Source organism: Erythrolamprus reginae, chromosome 3 (genome assembly GCF_031021105.1).
Source record: "Erythrolamprus reginae isolate rEryReg1 chromosome 3, rEryReg1.hap1, whole genome shotgun sequence".
NCBI lineage: Eukaryota > Metazoa > Chordata > Lepidosauria > Squamata > Dipsadidae > Erythrolamprus > Erythrolamprus reginae.
Window position 1 is genome coordinate 83,699,390 of NC_091952.1, and position 23,438 is coordinate 83,722,827.

At 38.9% G+C, this 23,438-nt stretch overlaps 1 protein-coding gene across 4 annotated transcripts in view; it reads right to left on the reverse strand.

The window, feature by feature from the left end:
• Window positions 1-23,438, reverse strand: part of DOCK7 (dedicator of cytokinesis 7) — a 170,803-nt gene that overhangs the window by 138,115 nt on the left and 9,250 nt on the right. For all 4 annotated transcript variants that reach the window (XM_070746052.1, XM_070746051.1, XM_070746050.1 and 1 more), the window contains exon 2: window positions 22,226-22,331. In XM_070746052.1, coding sequence (XP_070602153.1) covers window positions 22,226-22,331 — 106 coding nt within the window. The remainder of the gene's footprint in view (window positions 1-22,225; window positions 22,332-23,438) is intronic.

Genomic DNA, 23,438 nt, shown 5'->3' on the forward strand with positions numbered 1-23,438 from the left:
TCGACAACTGGTTCATTATTATGACCACTGCTGTGTCTCAAGGTCATGTGATCACATTTTCAATTTTTGACAACCAGACAACGGGGAAGCCAAATTCACTTAACAAAGTTACTAACTTATCCACGACAGAGATTCACTTAACAACTGTGGCAAGAAAAGTCATAAAGTGGGGCAAAATCCCACTTAAAAACGTCTCACTGAACAACAGAGATTGTGGGCTCAATTGTGGTTGTAAGTCGAGGACTCCCTGCAGGAAGAGGAATAAAATTAAGTACTATATTAAAGGCATGATCAATAGATCAAATCAAATTCTTACAACTTTGTGAGAAAAGATGTAATGCAGAAATCTTGCTAAAAATCTCTCAATGTCTGGATGGAAAGTCACTTAACAATTCCATGTCTCGTGCCAGAGTGTCAACATAATGCCAGATCAGGTTTCCCAACTTGGTGCCCATCCAATGCATCAAGCAACAACTCCCCAAATCCCTCACATAATTTAATTGAAGATTTTTAAGGTGCAGAAGTCCAATACATCTGGAAGGCAGCAGAGTGCTATGCGTTGATTTATGTGGATGCTCTTATTCCTGAGCTATATCACTTTCTATTATACTACAAGCTTAGGCATCAAGGTGACTCTGAAGACAGATGTTTCCACCCTGAAGCAAACCAAGTCATGAAATCTGAGAAGTGCTTAGTTGCAATGTCAGGTTAAAGTCACGCCTCTAAGGCAGCCCCTCTATTATTTAAAACTAATTACCGATGCAAAACAAAGCCTCTGATCTGACTTTTATTTTGGTGGCAAGGGTTTTTTTTCAGAACAGCCTGGGAAGTATGAACAGCTATTGCAAAGGTCCAAAAAGTCTTGTAAGGCCTGTCATATTTCAGATTTCCTCCCCCCCCCCCACTTTATGCAAATTTTCATTTGTGTTAATGAATATTTTCATCCCAGAATTTGCTTTAATTGAAAAACAAATCTGCTACTATGCAATTTTTACCAGCACAGTCCATTTGCACCAGAAGTCTAAAAAATGTGAACAGGAGGTTGAGTTTGAGTCGTCAAAAAAAAAAATGTGGAGCCGAGTATTGGTCAGGATTGGGGCTCAGAGAAACGCTAGCCTGATGGAGCCTCAGCTGGATCAATATGACCAGGAACAGACTGAGTGAGGTGCCCTGTAACATGTTGGCCAGAAGTCTACAGGTGAGGACACTTGAAATCCATTAGCAATGAGGAGGAGATGAAGTCCTCTTCCTGATCCAAGGGAGCATACAGCAGAGAGGAGATTGACTGGCACAATACCAGTCAGCTATATTACTCATGAGGAGGCAATCTCACATCTCATAAAGGGCTTGCGGAGCTTTCGCCAGACCCATCCTCGCATACGGCTCGTCTGTTTGGAGCCTATATCGCATCTCGGACATTGACCCCTTTGAGGATGTTCAGGGGTACTTCGCGGGGGGAGCCATTCATTCCTCCACTCGAAACAGAATGGCCCTGCAAGACTAGACTTGCGGTCCTGGATCATGAAAGCTTGGGACTACGATGCCTTAGTATTGCCCACAGGATCGTGTGCTGCAATGTCCTGCCTGTCGGGGACTACTTCGACTTCAGCCACAGCGGCACAAGAGCACGCAACAGATTCGAGCTTAGTGTTAACCGCTCCAAACTTGACTGTAGGAAATATGACTTTAGTGATCGGGTTGTCGAGGCGCGGAGCTCATTGCCGGACTTTGTGGTGTCATCCCCTGGCCCCCAACTTTTTTCCCTTGGGCTGTCCATGGTTGACCTCTCCAGATTCCTGGGAGGTCAGTGGGGGGCGTGCATGGGCGCACTAGAGTGCCTTCCGTCCCCTGTCCTATAGTCCCTCTTATATATCATATTTCTTCTCTACTATATCCTCTATAACCTTCATTGTATATTATTGTGTATTGGACTAACTAACTAACTAACTAACTAACTAACTAACTAACTAACTAAATAAATAAATAAATAAATAAAAATAAAAATAAAATAAAGGCTGCACCACATTGCCTACTTAACCCTGCCCTGAGGATTTAAGTGTTGCTGGAGCAATGTGCCTAGTTTTGTGCTTTGTGTATCCTGGCCTGTTCAACTTCTGGCCTGCTTTCTGGACTTTATGTGTGCCCAATGGACTCAGTTATCCAGTGTGAGCCTGGAATCCAGAACTGTGCAATAGGGATGCTTAAGAATAAAAATAATATGAGCATATTCATCAGTACATTTGGCACCATATCTCTTCCCTCCCTCACACCCATTGGCCTGTGTCTTACTATATGCAAATTCACTTTATACAAGTTTGCGGAGACTTTTGATGAAGATATAATATATAAAGCTTGCTGTATTGAATCAGGGCTTGAACCAAGGCCCAAATGGCCTGATTATCCCTATTTGTAGCTCTGTTTTATTTATGCAAACCTGAACTAATATGAAAAATGCTGAAAAAGTGAATTGTTTTGTGTTTATATAAATCAATATATTGCCCATTAATACACTGTGCAAGATATATTGTGCATAGATACTTATCTGCAGGTTATTGGGCTGATCAGGGAAATTATCCAAAGGCAGCACTGCACATATTCTATTTACACGTTCATAAAAATCTGATGGTTAAGCATGCAGAATTTTAACAGAAGACTACACGAATCAGCTATAAATAAATACTGTATTCAATTAAGCCCACAGCTTTGAATTCCTTTTAGCTTTGTATGCATGTTCAGAGGAAGGATGAATGAATCACAGACTAGGCTAAAAGGATGTAAAGGTAGTAATATGCACAAAATCTTTTCTAACATGGAAGTATGAAATGTACACAGGACAATAAGATTTCTATTTTAGATTCAGACAATGTGCCAATATTCTCTTCAAGGACTGTACTGTATATCCTTTATTGATGCCAGTCACTGAATCATTGAATTGTAGGGTAGGAAGGAACGTACAGGGTCATCTAGTTCAACCTTCTGCCATAAACAGTTTTTACCCCAAAGCAAAAACTGCGACATCCTGAGACAGCAATGCTCAGAATTTTGTAAAATGACTCATTTTTGCTCCAGTCTTTTTTCAAGTGAAAAAAATAGCATGAAGATATAAAACAACATAAATATCAAATTAAGAAACCGATATTAATCTCACCAACCTGGCAAGAGTAAGAAGTGCTGCCTATCAGATGAATTAACAAGCATAACACAAGGACTTCCGGGGTGGAGCCAGGCTGAAGCGACGTGCAAGTCAGAAGCTCCTGGTTTGTACTCGAGATTTCCCGTTAAAAAACCAATTAATGGTGTTAATTCTTCTTGGTGGGAAGAATTACAGTGAGGGGAAGCATCCAGCTATTGGGGGGTCCGCAACTCCCCCCCCTAGCGGGTGGGAAACTCCCGTGTTTTGGCGGGGAAAAAAGCTGGGGGTTTGTCCTCAGCCCGAAGGCCTGGCTTGCTAAACTGTCATCAGGAAGCAAAAAAAACTGAGCGGCGGCGGCACCAGCGGTTTGGGGGGAAAAAAAAATTCTTTTTATATATATCTACAACAACATTAATAATACCTACCCAGGAAGATTCAGAGGTGGAAAACAATGATATAGCCTCCTATAATCAAGAAGCGGCGATTGAAGAGAGTGGAGCGCGTTATTGTTTGAGGGAAAAGTAAGTCGTTGATGGTGGGCGGAAGTAGTTGCAGCTGGCTGGAGAGCTTATATTGAAGGCTCGGGAGCGGAGAACGGGACGGAGAGCCTAGAAGGACCGGAGCTGTAAGGCTGGCGTGGCGTGGTGGGAAAGCGCTGCAACGAGTTGGAGTGAGATTCGGGAACGGTTAACGAGAAGGGAGATTTGGAGTGTTGGGGACGCTGTGCTGCTGGATTAAGAAGACTCCTCTACAGCCATCTATCACCCCGAAGGAAACAAGCAAGAGACAAGCAAGAACGGCGAGAGGAGTTGCGTGAGTTGCAAGAGGTTTGAGAGCTGAGACAACCGCCGTTTGCGCTACTTGCCCCTCCTCCCCTCCAGCGAGTCCAGAGAATCAGCCACCATCAAAGAAACTCGGCTGTGAGGCAACAGACAAGAGGCGGAAGAGGGTGAAGGAGGGCTAAAAGCTAAAAGCAAAAAGCTTGTTGCTTCGGTATGGTCTGTGGGGGGTTGTAAAACTCAAGCTGTCTGAAAGAAGGAGAAGAACAGAGAGAAGAGAAGACGTCCCTCTCTTCTGTTTGCCTAGTGGGAGAATTGAAATCGTTGTCGACATCGTGCGCCGCTGAAAGTTACTGACTGAACTGCTGACGCCTAATTGAAACCAACGCTGCAAATTTGGAGCCGAGTGAAACGTGTCGTATTTATAATCACTTATGTTACTTATGTTAACTACTTATATTAGTCATCTATTTTCTTAATACATTAGTATATTTTATTAACATTATTACTACCACTCTTACTATTATCAATATTGACCATTGTAACTGTTAGTTTTGTGTTGTTTTCTTTCCCCACTCTTTCTTTCTTTCGTTTTTTTTTCTTTTTTTCCTTTTTGCTGATTCATTCTTGCCTATCTTCCCTCTCGTTTTACATTTCTTTTCTTGCCCTTCCTTATGCCCATGTGCTTTCCCTAATTTAATCTCTCCCCCTCCTCCCCTCCTCCTCCTCTAACTAAGATTAAGAAATCTTGTCTCTGTCTTGATTTCCCTCGGTTTAACAGTCCAAAATGATTAACTGTGATTAATTGTGATTAACTGATTATTGGCTTAGGGGTTATACCAAGAACCTTAAATTAATTGATACTTGATAGTTGATATTAAACAATACTACGAAGGATTAATTAATAATTATTATATATAGTGTTTATAACAGTACTTATAGAACGTTGTAAGGTTTTTTAAGACTAAGCTTGAATTAACTTAAGATAGATCTATACTATTTATAATATTTATAATATTTATATTTATAATATCTATACTATTTATTATCTTTTATTACTAAATCAATTTACACAATCTTGATTACTATTAACATTAATATTAGAGTATAGTTTTTATGAAGGAGTAACTATTTATCTTAAACTGTATTTAAACCTTATTTCTATCTAAATTCTACTCATATTCTGATTGAACACTGTTGTAATTGACTAACTGCCAATAAGTGAACAATTAAGTGATAGACATAGATATAATTAATTAGAAAGTAGAAATCAGAAATTTTGCACTCTGTATTTAACTTCTTTCTACTAATATTGGAGAATTCAGCTGTGTTAGAACGAGCCTAATTATTTCAACCTCCCAAACAAGACTATTTTTGAACTGTGACTTAAATAACATCCCTATCTTTACGACTCAATTGAACACGTGGAAAGGTCACTACTTTGGGATAATTTGGACAATTTAGACAATCTGTCAACTATCCTCGTCTGGTTAGGGAGTATGACAACTAATTTCTCTAAATACCAAAAAAAAGCTACACCAGGAACTCCGACAATGCAAACTGTAAAACCAAACACAGAAATGGCAACCACCGACAAAACTTCTCTGCAATCAATTCAGGCTTCACTAAGTTTGATTCAAGAGTTTATGGTCCGCAGCCAAGAGGTAGCTACAGTTACCGAAGAAACCATTAGGCAAAACCACGAGGAAACAAAACAAAACTTTGAAAAGATGTCTGGAAATATGGAAGGCCTGGAAAATCAACTCGAAGGTATACAAGAAATTATAACAAACCATGAACAGAGGATAAAAAATATTGAAACAGACACCAAAAGAATCGATGAAAGAAGAATTGAATCAGAAAGAAGATTAATTGCGGCCAATAATGAGCTCGGAAATTCAATAGCAATCCTGGAGATGGAAAAAGCAGCTTATTTCCTTCGCTTCCAAAACATTCCGGAAAATACAGACGAAGATCTATTTAACAAATTAGCCCAGCTGATTACTGACAACACACAGATCGAACTAGAGGAGGTCAAGGACCACATTGACGAAATTTATAGAATACAAACAAACTATGCCAAGAACCATAGATTACCCAGAGAGGTCCACGTAAAATTTACGAAAAAGTCCATCAGGGATGAAATATACAAATCAACAAGAAGCGGGAAAATTATGTACCAAGAAAAAGAAATTATAATACTCAAACAAATTCCGAAAAGAATAAGGGAGAAAAGAAGAGAATTCCACTTTCTTACGGCAAAACTACTGAGAAGGGGAATCCCATACCGATGGCTAATTCCGGACGGTCTTCTAGTAACATGGAACGGAAAAAAAATTAAAATAGACTCGTTCGAGAAAGCGGACTATTTTATTCAAAACAATTTAGAGCAAGACACAGAGATTCGCCAGACCATAGAGGAACTATCGCAGGAGGAGAGACGGAGGGAGGATGGAGGAGAGGAAGAACAAGGTGAGGAAAGACAACAAAAAGAACAAAGGGTAACAACGAGAGCGGCGGCTAAACGTCAATAAAGGAAGAGAAGGTAACCGGAGAGAAGAGGGAGGAAAATGACGCGAAAGATACTTGAGTTGATCTCTGTAAACATCAACGGATTGAATTCTCCGATAAAAAGAAAACAGATAATGACAAAATTATTAAAACAAAATTCAGATATATCATGTCTTCAGGAAGTACATATTAGGAAGCAAGATTGTAAACTTTTAGAAAATAAAAAATTAGGTAAATTATTCACAGCCCTATCAGACTCAAAAAAGAGAGGGATTGCTTTGTACATTAAGGACTTTTACCAACCGGAAAAAATTTACTCAGATGAAGATGGCAGAATTCTAATTGTAAAAATTAAAATAGGTTATAGAGAAATAGCGATAGTGGCGATCTACGCCACAAACACAAAACAGAAACAATTCTATCAAAAACTAGCTGAACAATTAGCACAGGTACAAAAAGGGGACATCTGTATTATTGGAGACTATAATGCAGTGAGTGATCCCAAAAAAGATTTTAAATCTGCAAAGAAAAAACTAAAAGACAGGAAAATACTACCACCAGAATTCCAGGAAATAGCAAGGGAATATAGACTGGCAGATATCTGGAGAGAAAGGCACCCATCTGCACGGGAATACACCTTTTACTCATCACCGCAAAAGTCATGGTCACGAATTGATATGATTTGGGCAGACCAAAATTTTGGGAAGTTAATCTATGAAATTGAAATAGGTCCAAATATTTGGGCAGACCACCAACCAATATTGATGAAAATTAAAATACCGACCCCAGGTCAACACCGGTGGTCCATAAATCAACTGTTATTTCAAGATCAGGATTATATCAAACATATCAAACAAGAATTAAAATTATTTTTAAGAGATATTGGAATACTGATACCACTATTCAGAATATTTGGGACACAACAAAAGCATTTATGAGAGGCATAACAATAGCTTATTTAGCAAAAAAAAAGAAACAGAAAGATAGGAAACTAAACGAACTCAAGACCAAATTAAAACACGCAGAATTAGAAGCCCAAAAAGACCTCCAAAACGGAAAAATAAGAGAAGAGATAGATGTAATAAAGCACAATATCAATTTAATGATACAAGATGAAATTGTCACAAAACTAAGGAAGACCAATCAATATCAATTTGAAAATGCGAATAAAATAGGCAGATGGCTTGCTTATAAATTAAAAAAGCAAGAAGAAGAACGATACATACAAACATTAGAAGATAAAAATGGGGAATTACAACATACACTGGGGGAAAAAAAGAATATAGTAACTGAATATTATGCTCATTTATACCAAAAGGAAGAAACAAACCAATCCCAATTAAATAAATATCTTGAGGAAGCGGAAATACAAAAGATATCAGAATCAGATGAAATCATACTAAACAAAGAAATAACCAAACTAGAAGTGGAATACGCAATAACCAAACAAAAGAACAGTAAAACCCCAGGTACAGACGGGATACCGGCCGAATTCTACAAAGAACTAAAAGACTATTTATTAGAAATCCTAGTAATAATATTTAATGAAGTATTGGAAAAAGGCTTGCTACCAATATCCTGGACACAAGCCTTGATAAGTCTAATCCCGAAAGACCCGGAAAAAAGAAAACATATACAAAACTATCGGCCCATATCCCTCCTCAACGTTGATTATAAAATATTCATGACAATAATAGCGGAAAGATTTAAACCAATTTTAAACAAAACAATAAAGGAAGATCAAAATGGGTTTCTCCCAGGCAGATACATAAGGAATAATACAAGAATAATTCTTAACACTCTAGAATACTATGAGACACACTCCGGAAAACAATTAGCATTAATATTCTTGGACGCCCAAAAAGCTTTCGACAATTTAAGGTGGGAGTTTATTCTTGAATTAATTAAAAAAATGCAGTTCGGCCCAAAAATAATAAACATGTTCCAATCTATATACAATATGCAATCGGCTCAAATTATATTTAATGGGGAATTAACAAGATCTTTTCAAATTGCAAAAGGTGTTAGACAAGGATGTCCTCTATCCCCACTTCTATACATCCTGGCAGTAGAAACACTTCTTAATCAAATAAGATCCAACATGGAAATTATAGGTCTTAGAACAAAAAAACACGAATTTAAAGTTCAGGCTTATGCAGATGACCTAGCATTCATTTTGGAGGATCCAATAGAAACAGGGGAACACCTGCTGAGAGAGATACAACGGTATGGAGAAGTGGCCGGCCTAAAAATCAATAAACAAAAAACTAAAATTATAACCAAAAATATGGACACTAAACAAGAACATGAATTAGAGACATTATTAGGAATCCAAACTGTTAAAAAAGTTAAATACCTGGGCATAACACTAACGAATAGATGTGGTACAATACAAAAAGATAATTACGAATCCCTCATTAAAAAAACAGAACAACAGTTAATTAGGTGGAACAAAATTCATATCTCATTATCAGGGAGGATAGCCACAATTAAAATGTCTATACTACCGAAATTTTTATATTTATTCCAGACGATCCCAATAAAATTAAACCAAAATTTTTTCAGCAAAATAAATACAACCATTTCAAAATTTATCTGGGCGGGGAAAAAACCAAGGGTGAGATTTAAAGCTTTACAAGATAGAGTAACACAAGGCGGATTTGGATTACCAAACTTCCAAGCCTATTACGAAGCATCGGTCCTTCTATGGCTTAAAGAGTGGATAACTCTCCAAGATCAAAGACTTTTGGCCTTGGAGGGCCATAACATCCTCCAAGGATGGCACAGTTTCCTATGGAGCGAAAAAGGGAAAACGCCAGTATACTTTAGATGTCACATGATTAGGGACTCCTTAATAAATGTGTGGTTAAAAACTAAAAAAGAACATTACCACAGAATTCCAAAATGGTACTCCAGTCTTGAAGCGCTCAGACACCCAAACTTATTTCAATCACCAAAAATATTGAACTACAACCACATATTAGATGAGAAAGGAGATATAAAATCCAGACAACAACTAAGAAACCAAAATATCGATATTGACTGGTGGTCCTACGCTCAAATTTTGACGAAATGGAATAGAGACAAAAAAAAAGAAGGGATCCAAGAAAAAGAAAGCATAATTGATAAAATACTATTAGGATATCCGAAAAAATTTATAACCAAAATGTATAATTATATAATGGGGTACTCTATGGAAACTGAATTAGTAAAAGAGAATATGATTACCTGGGCTAAAAACATAGGGCATCCCATTTACATTGAACAATGGGAACAAATGTGGAGAAACCTGAAAATTACTAAATCAATTCCATACAAAGAGAACCTACAAAAAATGTTTTATAGATGGCACCTATCACCAACGAGACTGGCCAAGATCTATCCCACCATAAAACCAAACTGTTGGAGGTGCAATAGTAAAATTGGAACATTTTTCCATTTATGGTGGACTTGCCCCCTTATCAAAAAGCTATGGAAAAAAATCCAAACATGGATACAACAAATCACAACAGTTTCCTTAAAACTCACACCAGAAATATTCCTTTTGAGCATAATTGATTTGAAAAACAAGAAAGAAGACACGTACCTGATACACCATATAATTACAGCTACTAGAATAACAATAGCACAAAACTGGAAAAGAGATACTATACCAACTGAAAGAGAAATCATCAAAAAAATCTATGACTGTGCAGAAATGGACAGGCTTACTCAAAAACTCAAAAATAAAGAAGATTCGAAATTTTACAAAAATTGGGAAAAATTTTACAATTGGGTAAAAAGTAAGAAAAGAAATAAATGAAGAAAAGGGGAAAATATAACGAAATACTACAAAAAGTAGATATATTAAAATGCTAAAATATTAAAATATAAGTGGAAAGCGTAGAAATGACTGTAGAAAAACTCTAGAATTCTGAAGGATAATATCGGACTACTAAGAATATCTTGATCAATCCAGCACGATTTCTTCTCAAATGTAAATACATATTGATATAAATACTACACTAACGAAACCGCGGCTTCCATATGCCGCCCAAATAAACAATCTAGACCTTTTAGAACTATTACAGTTCAATGGGGGGGAGGGGTTGGGAGGAAGATCCAAAGATCCAAAAAATAACGAACTATAGAGAGGTATTATGTTAACCACAATAAGTTATGATATGTAAATAATTGAATGGAGCAATTATGGTATAACTGCAAGTATGTCAGGTTATTACAATGTTGTTAATCGATGTATCTTTCTCCCTTTGTACATAATCTCTTTTGTAAATCAATAAAAATTATTTTTTAAAAAAAACAAACAAGCATAACACAAAGTCATAGCACCAAAGAGGAATTACAGTACTTTGTATTAGCTTATTGGAAGAAAGATACTGTAGATAGATAGATAGATAGATAGATAGATAGATAGATAGATAGATAGATAGATAGATAGATAGATAGATAGATAGATAGATAGATAGATAGATAGATAGATAGATATGAGAGAGAGAGAGAGAGAGAGAGAGAGAGAGAGAGAGAGAGAGAGATTTGGAAGTCAGCCTATCTTCTTTCTAGCTGAAACCAACAGTAAAAGGATTTAGTTTTATAACAGTTTCACCCAATTACCCCTTTTCTAGGTCTTGAATAACGAATGTACAATTTACACCCACCAACATCAAGATTATTGTTTTACAGAAGCACCTTTGAGGTGACAGTCCCAAATTGAATCTTCTACTTACAAACAAATACAAATTGCTTCATTAGCCTAAATAAATTCCCAAATATGCTCCTTGGGAATAGAGATTTGTTGATATCACCATTCTAAAAAATAGACAGCCAGATCCTATTAAAAATAATATTCAGACCTTTTCTTTCATAATTGAGAATCTGTCTGCATATTCTTTGTTCAATAGAATACCACAGAAAAGGTAGTTTCTTGTGTTTTAAACATTGACATACAGTATTCTAAAAATGAAGACTAACTTGCAACTTGCAGGTGTATTCCAAATTAATTTTCTTTCATTTTTTTAAAATGCAGAAAGTCAAATTGATTCAATGTGTCATATTTTTCCTTTTCTGGTGCCAAGGCTTATCTTTTGCCATGTTTCATGTGCTACATTATGTGCAGTAGAATCTTCACATAGAGAATGTTGTGTTCTTAGTAGGCACTGTAACTATTCCTTCCCACGACCGGCCTGCAAAGACTTGATTTCATAAATAAATACAGTGTTCCCTCGATTTTCGCGGGTTCGAACTTCGCGGAAAGTCTATACCACGGTTTTTCAAAAATATTAATTAAAAAATACTTTGCGGTTTTCCCCCCCTATACCACGTTTTTTCCTGCCCGGTAATGTCATATGTCATCGCCAAACTTTCATCTGCCTTTAATAAATATTTTTTAAAATAAATTTTAATAAATAAACATGGTGAGTAATGATCTAAATGGTTGCTAAGGGAATGGGAAATTGCACTTTAGGGGTTTAAAGTGTTAAGGGAAGGCTTGTGATACTGTTCATAGGCAAAAATAGTGTATTTACTTCCTCGTCTCTACTTCGCGGAAATTCGACTTTCGCAGGCGGTCTTGGAACGCATCCCCCGCGAACATCGAGGGAACACTGTATATGCATAAAAAACTCCCAATTCCATGTTGAAAGTCAAGTTAAAGCGATCTTAAATCAGTATAAATGTGCAAATGCCCTTTCACAAAAAAATGAAATGCAAGTTTATTAGATAAGGTTTATATACACTATCATCTTTCTACTCTATTGTGTCTCTGAGAATGCACAGGGAGAGTTACCGCTACCAATGCTTACATTATAAAATCCTGTCTCAATTGTTTATTACTGGATGGTTACAAGGACGTTAAAGCTTTTTGCCTTTAAGGCTCTGTTAGTCTTCACTGCTACAGTACCTTGCAAGATTGAAAATAAAACGCTGCTTATCAACTTTGTCCTTCCCTGGGTGTCAAACACAGTGTTTTGATGTATTTTAATGCTTTTTCCAATCAGCCAGTACTTGTTTCTATTGGTCTCTTACCTGCCTGCCTCTAATACCACATGAGGAATGTGTTAGCTAAGCGTATCTATCCATTATTCCATCCATACAACACTGTTGTATTTCCTACAGCTGTTTTCATTTTTAAAACTGTCAAGAAGTATGATACATAAGCTGTTTTGTCAAAACACTGTTGCAGATAGATCAACCTAGCTGGCATCATCTATGTAGCCTACGTTGCCCTTATCTAAGTATGATGTGAATGTTCTTCTCTTAATGTAATTTTATCTAATTATTAAGATTAAAGAATACTTGTGTAATGGTTATTAATTTGTAAGAAGTTAATGAAACCAAGTACAGCATAAGTCCAACAAAATACAATTTTATAACATAAGGCAATCACATAACAATGGCACTCAGACTTATATATCACTCCATGCTACTTTACGGCACTTTCTGAGCCGTTTACAGATGTCAATATATTGCCCCCAACAATTTGTGTCCTCATTTTACTGAACTCAGGAGGATGGAAGGCTGACTCAGTCTTAAACCCTATCTTGGAATTCCTGAAATTCAATTCAAATTCACAGATATACATCGTTATAATTGTTACTTTGTTATATTCCCCCACAAAATGTTTGATTCTCCCAAAGAAGAGCCGAGGTGGCGCAGCAGGTAGAGTGCAGTACTGCAGGCCACTAAAGCTGAATGTAGATCTGCAAGTCAGCAGTTCAAATCTCATCACCGGCTCAAGGTTGTCTCAGCCTTCCATCCTTCCGAGGTGGGTAAAAGGAGGACCGGGATTGTGGGGGCAATATGCTGGGTTCTGTTAAAAAGTGCTATTGCTAACATGTTGTAAGCCGCCCTGAGTCTAAGGAGAGGGGTAGCATAAAAAAATAAAATAAATAAAATAAAATAAATATAAGTATTTATAAAGATGTTTCACTGTGAAGTCTAAATAGCTTTTTTATACTGGAATTTATTTTACAAGAATTACAAAATTAAAATACATCATATACAGTGTTCCCTCAATTTTTGCAAGGGATGCGTTCCGAGACCGCGAAAGTCAAATTTCCGCGAAGTAAAGATGCGGAAGTAAATACACTATTTTTGGCTATGAAAAGTATCACAAGCCTTCCCTTAACACTTTAAACCCCTATATTGCAATTTCCCATTCCCTTAGTAACCATTTAGATTATTACTCACCATGTTTATTTATTAAAGTTTATTTAAAAAAATATTTATTAAAGGCGGTAAGTTTGGCGATGACATATAATGTCATCAGGCAGGAAAAAACGTGTTATAGGGGGGGAAACCGCAAAGTATTTTTTAATTAATATTTTTTAATATTAACACTTATAATAACACTGTAATCTCACATTAATAAATTATATATATCAGGGGTCCCCAAACCTCAGGCTGTGGCCCACCAGGGAACCACAGCCCATTCAAAACAAAGTTATAGGAGAGTCCATGTATGCAGCTCCACTAGCACAAGCAGTGATCGTTCACGCATGCAGCTCTATTTGCATGAGCTGTGCATGTGAGAGTGTGCACTTGCCACTTGCACAGGGCTATTCCTTCCCACACCTCCAGCTGGGCCATCAAGTCAGAAAGATTGGGGACCACTGGTATGTATCATCAAATGAGTTACCTGACCTTGGCTAAGTTAAAAAATAATAATAAATTAATTTTAAAGCTAAGCTTAAAAATAAAAAAAACCCTAAAACAGTGATGGCGAACCTTCTTTTGCTTGGGTGCCAAAAGGGTGCGCACATGCATAATAGCATGCATGTGTGTGCCCTCACCCATAGTGCAATGCTCTCCCCACACACATGCGCACACAACACCCCCGCTCTGCATGACCACCCCACACAGGGCTCACTGAAACCTCCAGAGACTGTGGGTGATGAAAAATGGCTTCCAGCTGATTTTCGCCCTTCCGGGGGGTGGGAAGAGGTTGTTTTCGCCTTCCCCAGACTTCAGTAAAGCATCTGGAGCCTGTGGATGGCAAAAACCAGACCCAACGGCCCAATCACCATCCACAGGCTTCAGAGGCTTTCCTAAAGCCTGGGGAAGGATGAAAAACAGCCCAATGGCCCACTTCCAGTTGGGCCATTGGGCAGTTTTTCATCCTCACCAGGCTTGCGGAGTGTGAAAAATGGCCCCAACAGCCCAACTGGAACTTGTTTCCGAACTTCTGGTAGACCTGTTGAGTCTGTTTTTCGCCATCCACAGGCTCCAGAGGCTTTCCTGAAACCTGCATAAGGTGAAAATGACCTCTCCCTACTCTCCAGAAGGCTGAAAATCACCTGACCAACACACACATGTGGGTTGGAACGGATATAGGCAACGTCCTCCCTCAGATATGGTTCCGTGTGCCGCCTGTGGCACACGTGGCATAGGTTTGCTATTATTATTATTATTATTATTATTATTATTATTATTATTATTAATTAGATTTGTATGCCGCCCCTCTCCGAAGACTTGGGGCGGCTCACAACAGTAGTAAAAACAATGTCAAAGAACAAATCTAATATTAAAAAGAAACATATAAAACCCCTCATTTAAAACCAAACAATGCATACATACCAATCATAAAATATAAAAGCCTAGGGAGGAGTCTCAGTTCCCCCATGCCTGGTGATATAGGTGGGTCTTGAGTAATTTACAAAAGACAAGGAGGGTGGGAGCAGTTCTGATCTCCCGGGGGGGAGGGAGTTGATCATGGCTCTAAAACATACCAGGTACGTTTCTAATTAAAAGAAATATCACATTACAACTCAGAAAGCAGTCATACAAGCTGCAGGAATTATCAGGAGTCATGTTTTACTCGAGGGTGACTTAGCACTGAATAGACCAGAAGTGCATTAAGCCTTTATAGTCTTTCCCCAATGTCTTATTTATTTACATGCTTCCTTGCTTTATAGCTATTTAACTGAATGCGCACACTGGCTAAAGTTCTCCAGATATTTTGCGATACTGTTCTCATTAGTCCTGGACAAAAACTTGATGAGTTTCAAGTTATTGTTTGAACTGAACTGAATAGCTAAAAGTTTTGTGTATAGACAGGTGGATGCATATTGAAATCTAATAAACCTCTCTTAATATAGGTAGTCTTCAGATTACAACCACAATTGAGCCCATGGCTAAGTAACACATTGTAAAGTGAGTTTTGGCCCATTTTAGGATATTTCTTGTCATAGTTGTTAAGTGAGTCACTGCAGCTATTAAGTTAGTAATTTGTTTGTTAACTGAATCTGGCTTCCCCAATGACTTTGCTTGTCAAAAAGTCACAAAAGGTGATCACATGACCCTGCAACCATCATAAATACTGGCCAGTTGCCAAGTGTCCAATTTTAATCATGTGACCATGAGGATGCTACTGCGGTTGTGTTAAAAATAGTTATAAGTCGCTTTTTCCAGTGCCATTGCAACTTTGAATGGTCATTAAATGAATGGCTGTAAGTCAAGGACTATCTGTGGACATTTAGACTACCAACTCATAGGATGGAATGCCAATCTCCAAAACAAACTTAATCAACATATGGAAAAACTAATGCATCTGAAAGCATTTCTTCTTAGTATATCCTCAATGGTGCTGTAGTTCCAACATACCGTGTTTCCCCGAAAATAAGACACTGTCTTATATTAATTTTTGCTCCAAAAGTTGTGCTACGTCTTATTTTCGGGGGGTGCCTTATATTTCTCAAATAAGACAAATTCACAGGCAGAAAAGCTGACACCCCCCAAAGAAAGTGTACCGTACAGTACACTGATTACGGTATGGTACCTGTCAGTATGGCATCCACACACACAAACGACAGCACTTATATGGTACAACAGTATACTCCCGCTATTGCAGCTTCTGGCCACCAGAGGAACTATAGTCTACGCACTGTAGTGGAGACTATAATGGCGGTGAGACAGCAGCAGACTGTGTCTGCTGTACTGGACGGTACAAAGCGATGGAAGGGGCCAGCAGGGGACACCACATTATTACGGTACCGCTATGAACAGCTTTGAATGGTACCATGTTTTTCCACCATACCGTATGTAAACTTGACTACGCCTTATTTTCGGGGGGTGCCTTATATTAGCAAATTCTGCAAAACCTCTGACATGCCTTACTTTCGGGGTACGTCTTATTTTTGGGGAAACAGGGTATCAGGAGGGTTCCAAACATAGGAGGTACTTAAATACTTCGGAAAAAGTTAAGCCTTAGAGCTGAAGAGATTTGTTTGTTTGCTTTTTAGAAAAAACCTTTTGCTACAAATCTAATTATTCTGTGCAAGCTCCAATTAAATGAGGAAACTTTAATTACCTTTGTTTCCCATTACATCAAAATCTGGAAACTATGATTACCACACTGAAGCAAAAACAGCATATTAACCATACTTTTGGTAACCATAGTTACTAAAACAAGGGAGTAATCTCCTACTTTAGAAAACTGAGGTTAACTTTCTGGTTGGCAGACTCACCGTGGGGAGGCAGTATGCCAAAGATTTCTGCTTGTTTAATTAAATTAAACCAAAATATAATTAAAGATGTACAAATATATTCCATTTTTCATTTATTAATTCCACAGCCATCAGAAGCTTTTCTTTATTATTATTATTATGGTAGTCACATAGTCCAGTGTTTCCCAACCTTTTTTGAGCCGCGGCACATTATTCATATTTTCAAAATCCTGGGGAACACTGAAGGGGGGCGGGGGGGCGGGCTAAAGAAAAGTTTGGACAAAAAAACCCTCTCTCTTCCTCCCTTTCGCTCTATTTCTCCCTCTTTCTCTCTTTTCCTTCCTTCCCTTCTTTCTCTCTCTCCATTCCTTTCTTTCTTTCTTCCTCTCTTTTTTTCTCTCTTTCTCTCTCCCTCCTTCCCTTCCTCTATGTCTTTCTCTCTCCCTTGCTCTCTCTCTCTGTCTCTCTTGCTATCTCTTTCTTGCTTTTCTCTCTCTCTCTTGCTCTCTCTCTCTCTTTCACTGTCTTGCTATATGTCTCTTTCTTTCTCTTTGCCTCTCTTGCTATCTCTCTTTCTTTCTCTCTCTTTCTCTCTCTCTGTCTCTCTTGCTATGTCTCTCTTTCTTTCTCTTTCTCTCTCTCTGCCTCTCTTGCTAAGTCTCTCTTTTTCTCTTGCTATGTCTCTCTTTCTTTCTCTCTCTCTCTGCCTCTCTTGCTATGTCTCTCTTTCTCTCTCTCTTTCTCTATCTCTCTTTCTCTTTCTCTGCCTCTCTTTCTTGCTCTGTCTCTCTTTCTCTGCCTCTCTTGCTATGTCTCTCTTTCTTTCTCTCTCTCTCTCAGCTGACTGCAAGCGGGAGCCCTGACGGCGGCAGCTGGACGTGCTGCTGGACACCGTATATGCCAGGCCCGCAGCGCCAGCAGCACGTCCAACCGCCACCGTCAGGGCTCCCGCTTGCAGTCAGCTGAGAGAGAGAGAGAGCTCCCTCTCGCCGCCGACATCTCCCTGTGACTGCCTGCGGCCGCTGCGGCCACCCCCCCCGCTCCCATCGCCAGTGCCCTCCCGCCGGGCCACAAAGGACACTTGCCGCAGGTCCAACCGCCACCATCAGGGCTCCCGCTTGCAGTCAGCTGAGAGAGAGAGAGAGAGCTCCCTCTCGCCGCCGACATCTCCTCGCGACTGCCTGCGGCCGCTGCGGCCGCCCCCCCCCGCTCCCAACGCCAGTGCCCTCCCGCGGGGCCACAAAGGACACTTGCCGTGGATGCCAGAGAAGCTCCAGCTGGGCGGGGCGCTGCCGGTACTTCCGTCCTGGGGCTCCCGCTCGCAGCTGTCCCCCGGCTCCTGCTCGATGCCGCGGTTTTCGGCGCTCTCCTGCTGGGCTCCAAAGAAGGAAGGCGGGAAAAAGGCTTTTTCCCGCCTTCCTTCTTTGGAGCCCAGCAGGAGAGCGCCGAAAACCGCGGCATCGAGCAGGAGCCGGGGGACAGCTGCGAGCGGGAGCCCCAGGACGGAAGTACCGGCAGCGCCCCGCCCAGCCGGAGCTTGGCGGCACACCTGGCCATGTCTCGCGGCACACCGGTGTGCCGCGGCACACCGGTTGGGAAACGCTGACATAGTCAACCAGATGTCTTGACTGGATTTAGGCATTCTGTCCATCTATTAAGTCCTGTCCAAAAACCTGGGATCAGCAGAGTTTGTTGTTAAATAATATAAAATATGTCAGCACAGGATATAATCTGTTCCAAGTAAATGCTGCCTTTTGTAATTGACTGATTATGACAGTGATGGCATATTTGCTGGCACACGAGCTGTTATTATTATTATTATTATTTATTGGATTTGTATGCCGCCCCTCTCCACAGACTCGGGGCGGCTAACAACAGTGGTAAAACAACATGAACAATCCAATTAATAAAAACAACTAAAATACCCTTATTATAAAAAACCAAACATACACACAAACATACCATGCATAACTTGTAATAGCCTAAGGGGAAAGGATAACTTAACTCCCCCATGCCTGGCGACAAAGGTGGGTCTTAAGTAATTTGTGAAAGACAAGGAGGGTGGGGGCCGTTCTAATCTCTGGGGGGAGTTGGTTCCAGAGGGCCGGGGCCGCCACAGAGAAGGCTCTTCCCCTGGGGCCCGCCAAACAATATTGTTTGGTCGACAGGACCCGGAGAAGGCCAACTCTGTGGGGCCTTATCGGCCGCTGGGATTCGTGCGGTAGAAGGCAGTTCCGGATGTATTCTGGCCCAATGCCATGTAGGGCTTTAAAGGTCATTACCAACACTTTGAATTGTGACCGGAAACCGATCGGCAGCCAGTGCAGGTTCAGATCCAACGTGCATGTGTGTGCTGGCCAGCTGGTTTTTGGCTCGCACAGAGGCTCTGGAAAGGCGTTTTTGGTTTCCAGAGACCCTCTGGGGATGGGGGAGGGCGTTTTTACTATCCCCTGGCTCCGAGAAGCCTTTGGAGCCTAAGAGGAAACACGAGCCTATTGAACCAACCAGAAGTTGGGAAACAGGCCATTTCCGGTCTCCAGAGGATCTCCGGGAGGTGGAAGAAGCTGGGTTCACCTTCCCCAGGAACTGAATTATGGGTGTGAGCACTCCCGCATGTGCAATAGCGTGCGCGCACACTCTTTCAGTACCCGAGGAAAAAAAAGGTTCGCCATATCTGGATTATGACTTTGTTAATACCAATGTTTTGGAATGTTTGTTCCAAAACAAATGTTTTGGAATTACATTCATAGTACCTATTCCTATTGGCATTATTTTTGTTTTCCTTTGCCATAGTCATACTACTTCTATTTGCAGGTTTTCATATTTTATAACTTTCCCCTTTTTTTTCTCTTCTACTTTGTTGCCTTCAGACACTGTACCTCCACTATCCAGACTTTTTTCCTCTTCCTTAACTCTGAAGTATCATGTGGCAGGTGCTTATTTGTTTGAACATTTTAGCGTCTTCATTTTCTATAACTTTGTTATAGGACATATCTTCAAGCTCCTCATTATTTGAAGTATAAAGCACTTGTCTGAGTAGATGAGTAGAGCAGAATTCTTCATTGGCCAAGTGTGATTGGACACACAAGGAAATTGTCTTTGGTTCATATGCAGTCAGTGTACATAAAAGAAAGTATACATTTGTCAAGAATCATGAGGTACAACACTTAATGATCGACATAGGGGTCAAATAAGCAATGAAGAAACAATCAATATTAATAAAAATCTTAATTCAATTCAATTCAATTTATTAGATTTGTATGCCGCCCCTCTCCGTAGACTCAGGGCAGCTCACAACAAAGATAAAAATATTACAATGGCACAAATCTAATATTAAAAATAACTAAAAACCCTATCATAATTAAAAACCAAACAGCACATACATACCAAACATAAATAATAATGAGCCTGAGGGAAGATGTCTCAAATCCCCCATGCCCGGCAGTATAGGTGGGTCTTAAGTAGTTTACGAAAGGCAAGGAGGCTGGGGGCAGTTCTAATCTCCGGGGGGAGTTGATTCCAGAGGGCCGGGGCCGCCACAGAGAAGGCTCTTCCCCTGGGGCCCGCCAGACGACATTGTTTAGTCGACGGGACCCGGAGAAGGCCAACTCTGTGGGACCTTATCGGCCGCTGGGATTCGTGCGGTAGCAGGCGGTTCCGGAAGATACAAGCAACAAGTTATAGTCATACAGTCATAAGTGGGAGGAAATGGGTGATAGGAATGATGAGAAAAAACTAGTAGTAACAGTAGTGGAGACTAAGTAAATAGTTTGACAGTGTTAAGGGAATTATTTGTTTAGCAGAGTGATGGTATCTGGAAAAAAACTGTTCTTGTGTCTAGCTGTCTTGGTGCGCAATGCGCTGTAGCGACATTTTGAGGGTAGGAATTGAAACAGTTTATGTCTAGGATGCGAGGGATCAGTAAATATTTTCACAGCCCTCTTTATGGCTCCTACAGTATGCAGGTCCTCAATGGAAGGCAGATTGACAGCAATTGTTTTTTCTGCAGTTCCGATCATCCTCTGAAGTCTGTGCCCGTCTTGTTGGGTTGCAGATGAGAATTGAAGCAAATTCATTTAGAATGTCACCAGGAATATTTGCAAAAGATTTGGAAACTGTATTCCATCTGATACCAGTAGTTATTTCATTTTATTCTTTTAATCCCAACCAATCTAAACCCAGAACAGGCTATAAATTTTAATAATGTAATTAAGACATGGTACGTCAGCAAGATTTGCCTGAGATGCTGAAATGCATCAAGACACAATTCTTTACTGGTTCACAATCCATCAAATAATTGGGGCCTAAAATCTCACCCAATCAATTGATTTTCTTTTTTCCCTTGCTGGTAGAGTAGCCACAGCTCTGCTGAAAAGAATGAACTTCTTTTAATAGACAGAATGAATTCTCATCAGACCTCTTGATAAATCTTGCTCTAATTCTAGTACCCCACTGGGCAATGGCAAATGTTCAAAGAAATGTCTTAGAAATGAAAGAAAAGAGTAAGAGTCGTTGACCTTTTCATATTTCAATAAAACAAGATTTAACAAATGCACTGCCTTTTATTTAATTTCAATCTGACTTTTACATTATCTGTCAGGTGATTTGCGATCTACCATATAATAGTATATGAGTAGGTCATTCATTAAAGTTACTGTCCTGTCACAGATTGCATGAACTAAGCATGAACACACAACCCAACTGCTAGCAATTAAAGAATTCAGTGGGATTAAGAAACTGGCTATGCGTAACTTTATTCTCATTCTGGGTAAGAATTCTTTTTAAAAGGAACATTCGGAATATAAAACCTGATTTATAACAACGGGAGGTGCTAAGTTTATCAGCAAGCAAAGTCAGGATTGCTAGCTCCCTCTATTCATTTGCTGGAAATGTATAGAAATGGTACAAATGACTTAGGATTCCAGTAATGTGGCAAACCTGTAGTATATTTTACTGTAGAAATTAGTATGTAGTCACTGCGCGCATGCCCCCTTGCTCAACAAGCCCAATGCTATTGTGGCTATTATTGTTCAACTTGTTAACAATAAACAAATTGCAAATTACAGGGAAGAAATAAAAATAAAATAATAAAATAATAAAAATTAAAATCCCAAACTCGAACAACAAACAATGCTGTGTAATCTTGCACATTCTAGGAATCAGTAAATAGACTAAATGAATCCAGAAAACTTCCCGCTGACTTCAACTTTTGGTGTTAGGCAAATAATATATTAAAATACCTTTTTTACTTGGAATCCTACAAATTCCTATGCAATTCATTAACCACGAAAACAATTATTCTTAAATTTAGAAAGGTAATATGAAGTGGGCCGGTTTGTTTATAAATGTAAGAAGTTACTTACAGTTGTATGGTGGGAAATTGGGCCCCCAATATTAAGATTCTTGAGAAGTTGTGGTGATCCTCCATATTGCCCTGAAATTTGTTTCCGTACTTCAGCTGCCACAGTTCTAGAATAAAGTGAAGCAATGGTATTTAATTAACTACTGAATATTTTCACTACTATCATCAAGGAAATAAAATGTACAAACCCTTTAGGACAAAAATTAGCATTTTTATACCGTTATCAGTTATACTAACATAGCAAAACCTTGAGGCAAGTAATTTTGCAAGCAAGGAGCCAAATTCCATTGTTAGATTAGTTTACATACTGGTAATTTCCCCACTGTGCAAATAACACACTTTGCATGCCATCGCATCGGTGACACGTATGACATATTTATTAATTTAAATTATTTGAATGATGATGTAATTTTGCAAATATCATTTACTGCATCATTACCCTAATAATATAAAGGATGTAAATAACACAAATTATGTCACATGGGATAATGTAATTATACAAACGATATCAAGTTGTAGTGGTGATGTGCTCTTCAGTTTATTGACTTTTGTTACTGACACCCTAACCTGTAATTAGTACATTAAAACATTTAATTCTATTGATCCACAACTGGCCTAATCCAACATGCAGAACAAACTCTGTGGCATTGTTGAAGTTAGTGATGCTACAATCACAGACTCTAAACATTATTTAAAAGATACCTATTAGAAACAAAGGAAAGCTGATAAAACAGTGACACTGAAAAAGAGACCTATTCTAAAATTCTGTATTTATAATTATAAAATTAGGGTTTCATTTCATAGTAAATGAAAGAGTGGTCATATGTTATTTTAACTTAACACATATTTTTATCAGTAGTTTTGTATATACAGTACAACATAGGGGTTAATACCTATAAAACTTAGAAGATACTCAGGATAATATGAAACAATTCCACCACATCTTTTCTTTGAATTTATGCGATTCAAGGATTAGTATATTATTCAAACACACTTTTGTACTAAATGATCAACAATTCAGCAGATATTCATTGTCACTAAGGCATCTGTTTAAGTCCAATACTCCTGTTTCTAAGTTAAATGGCCAAAATATTACACAAGTTCTTGGGTAAATTTGCCAAATGTCTTGATTTTGATTCCAGCTAGTTCTAAGCCATAATATATTGTATTTATCTTTATTATTCTTTAGATAATTATTCCTTATTCCTTAGATA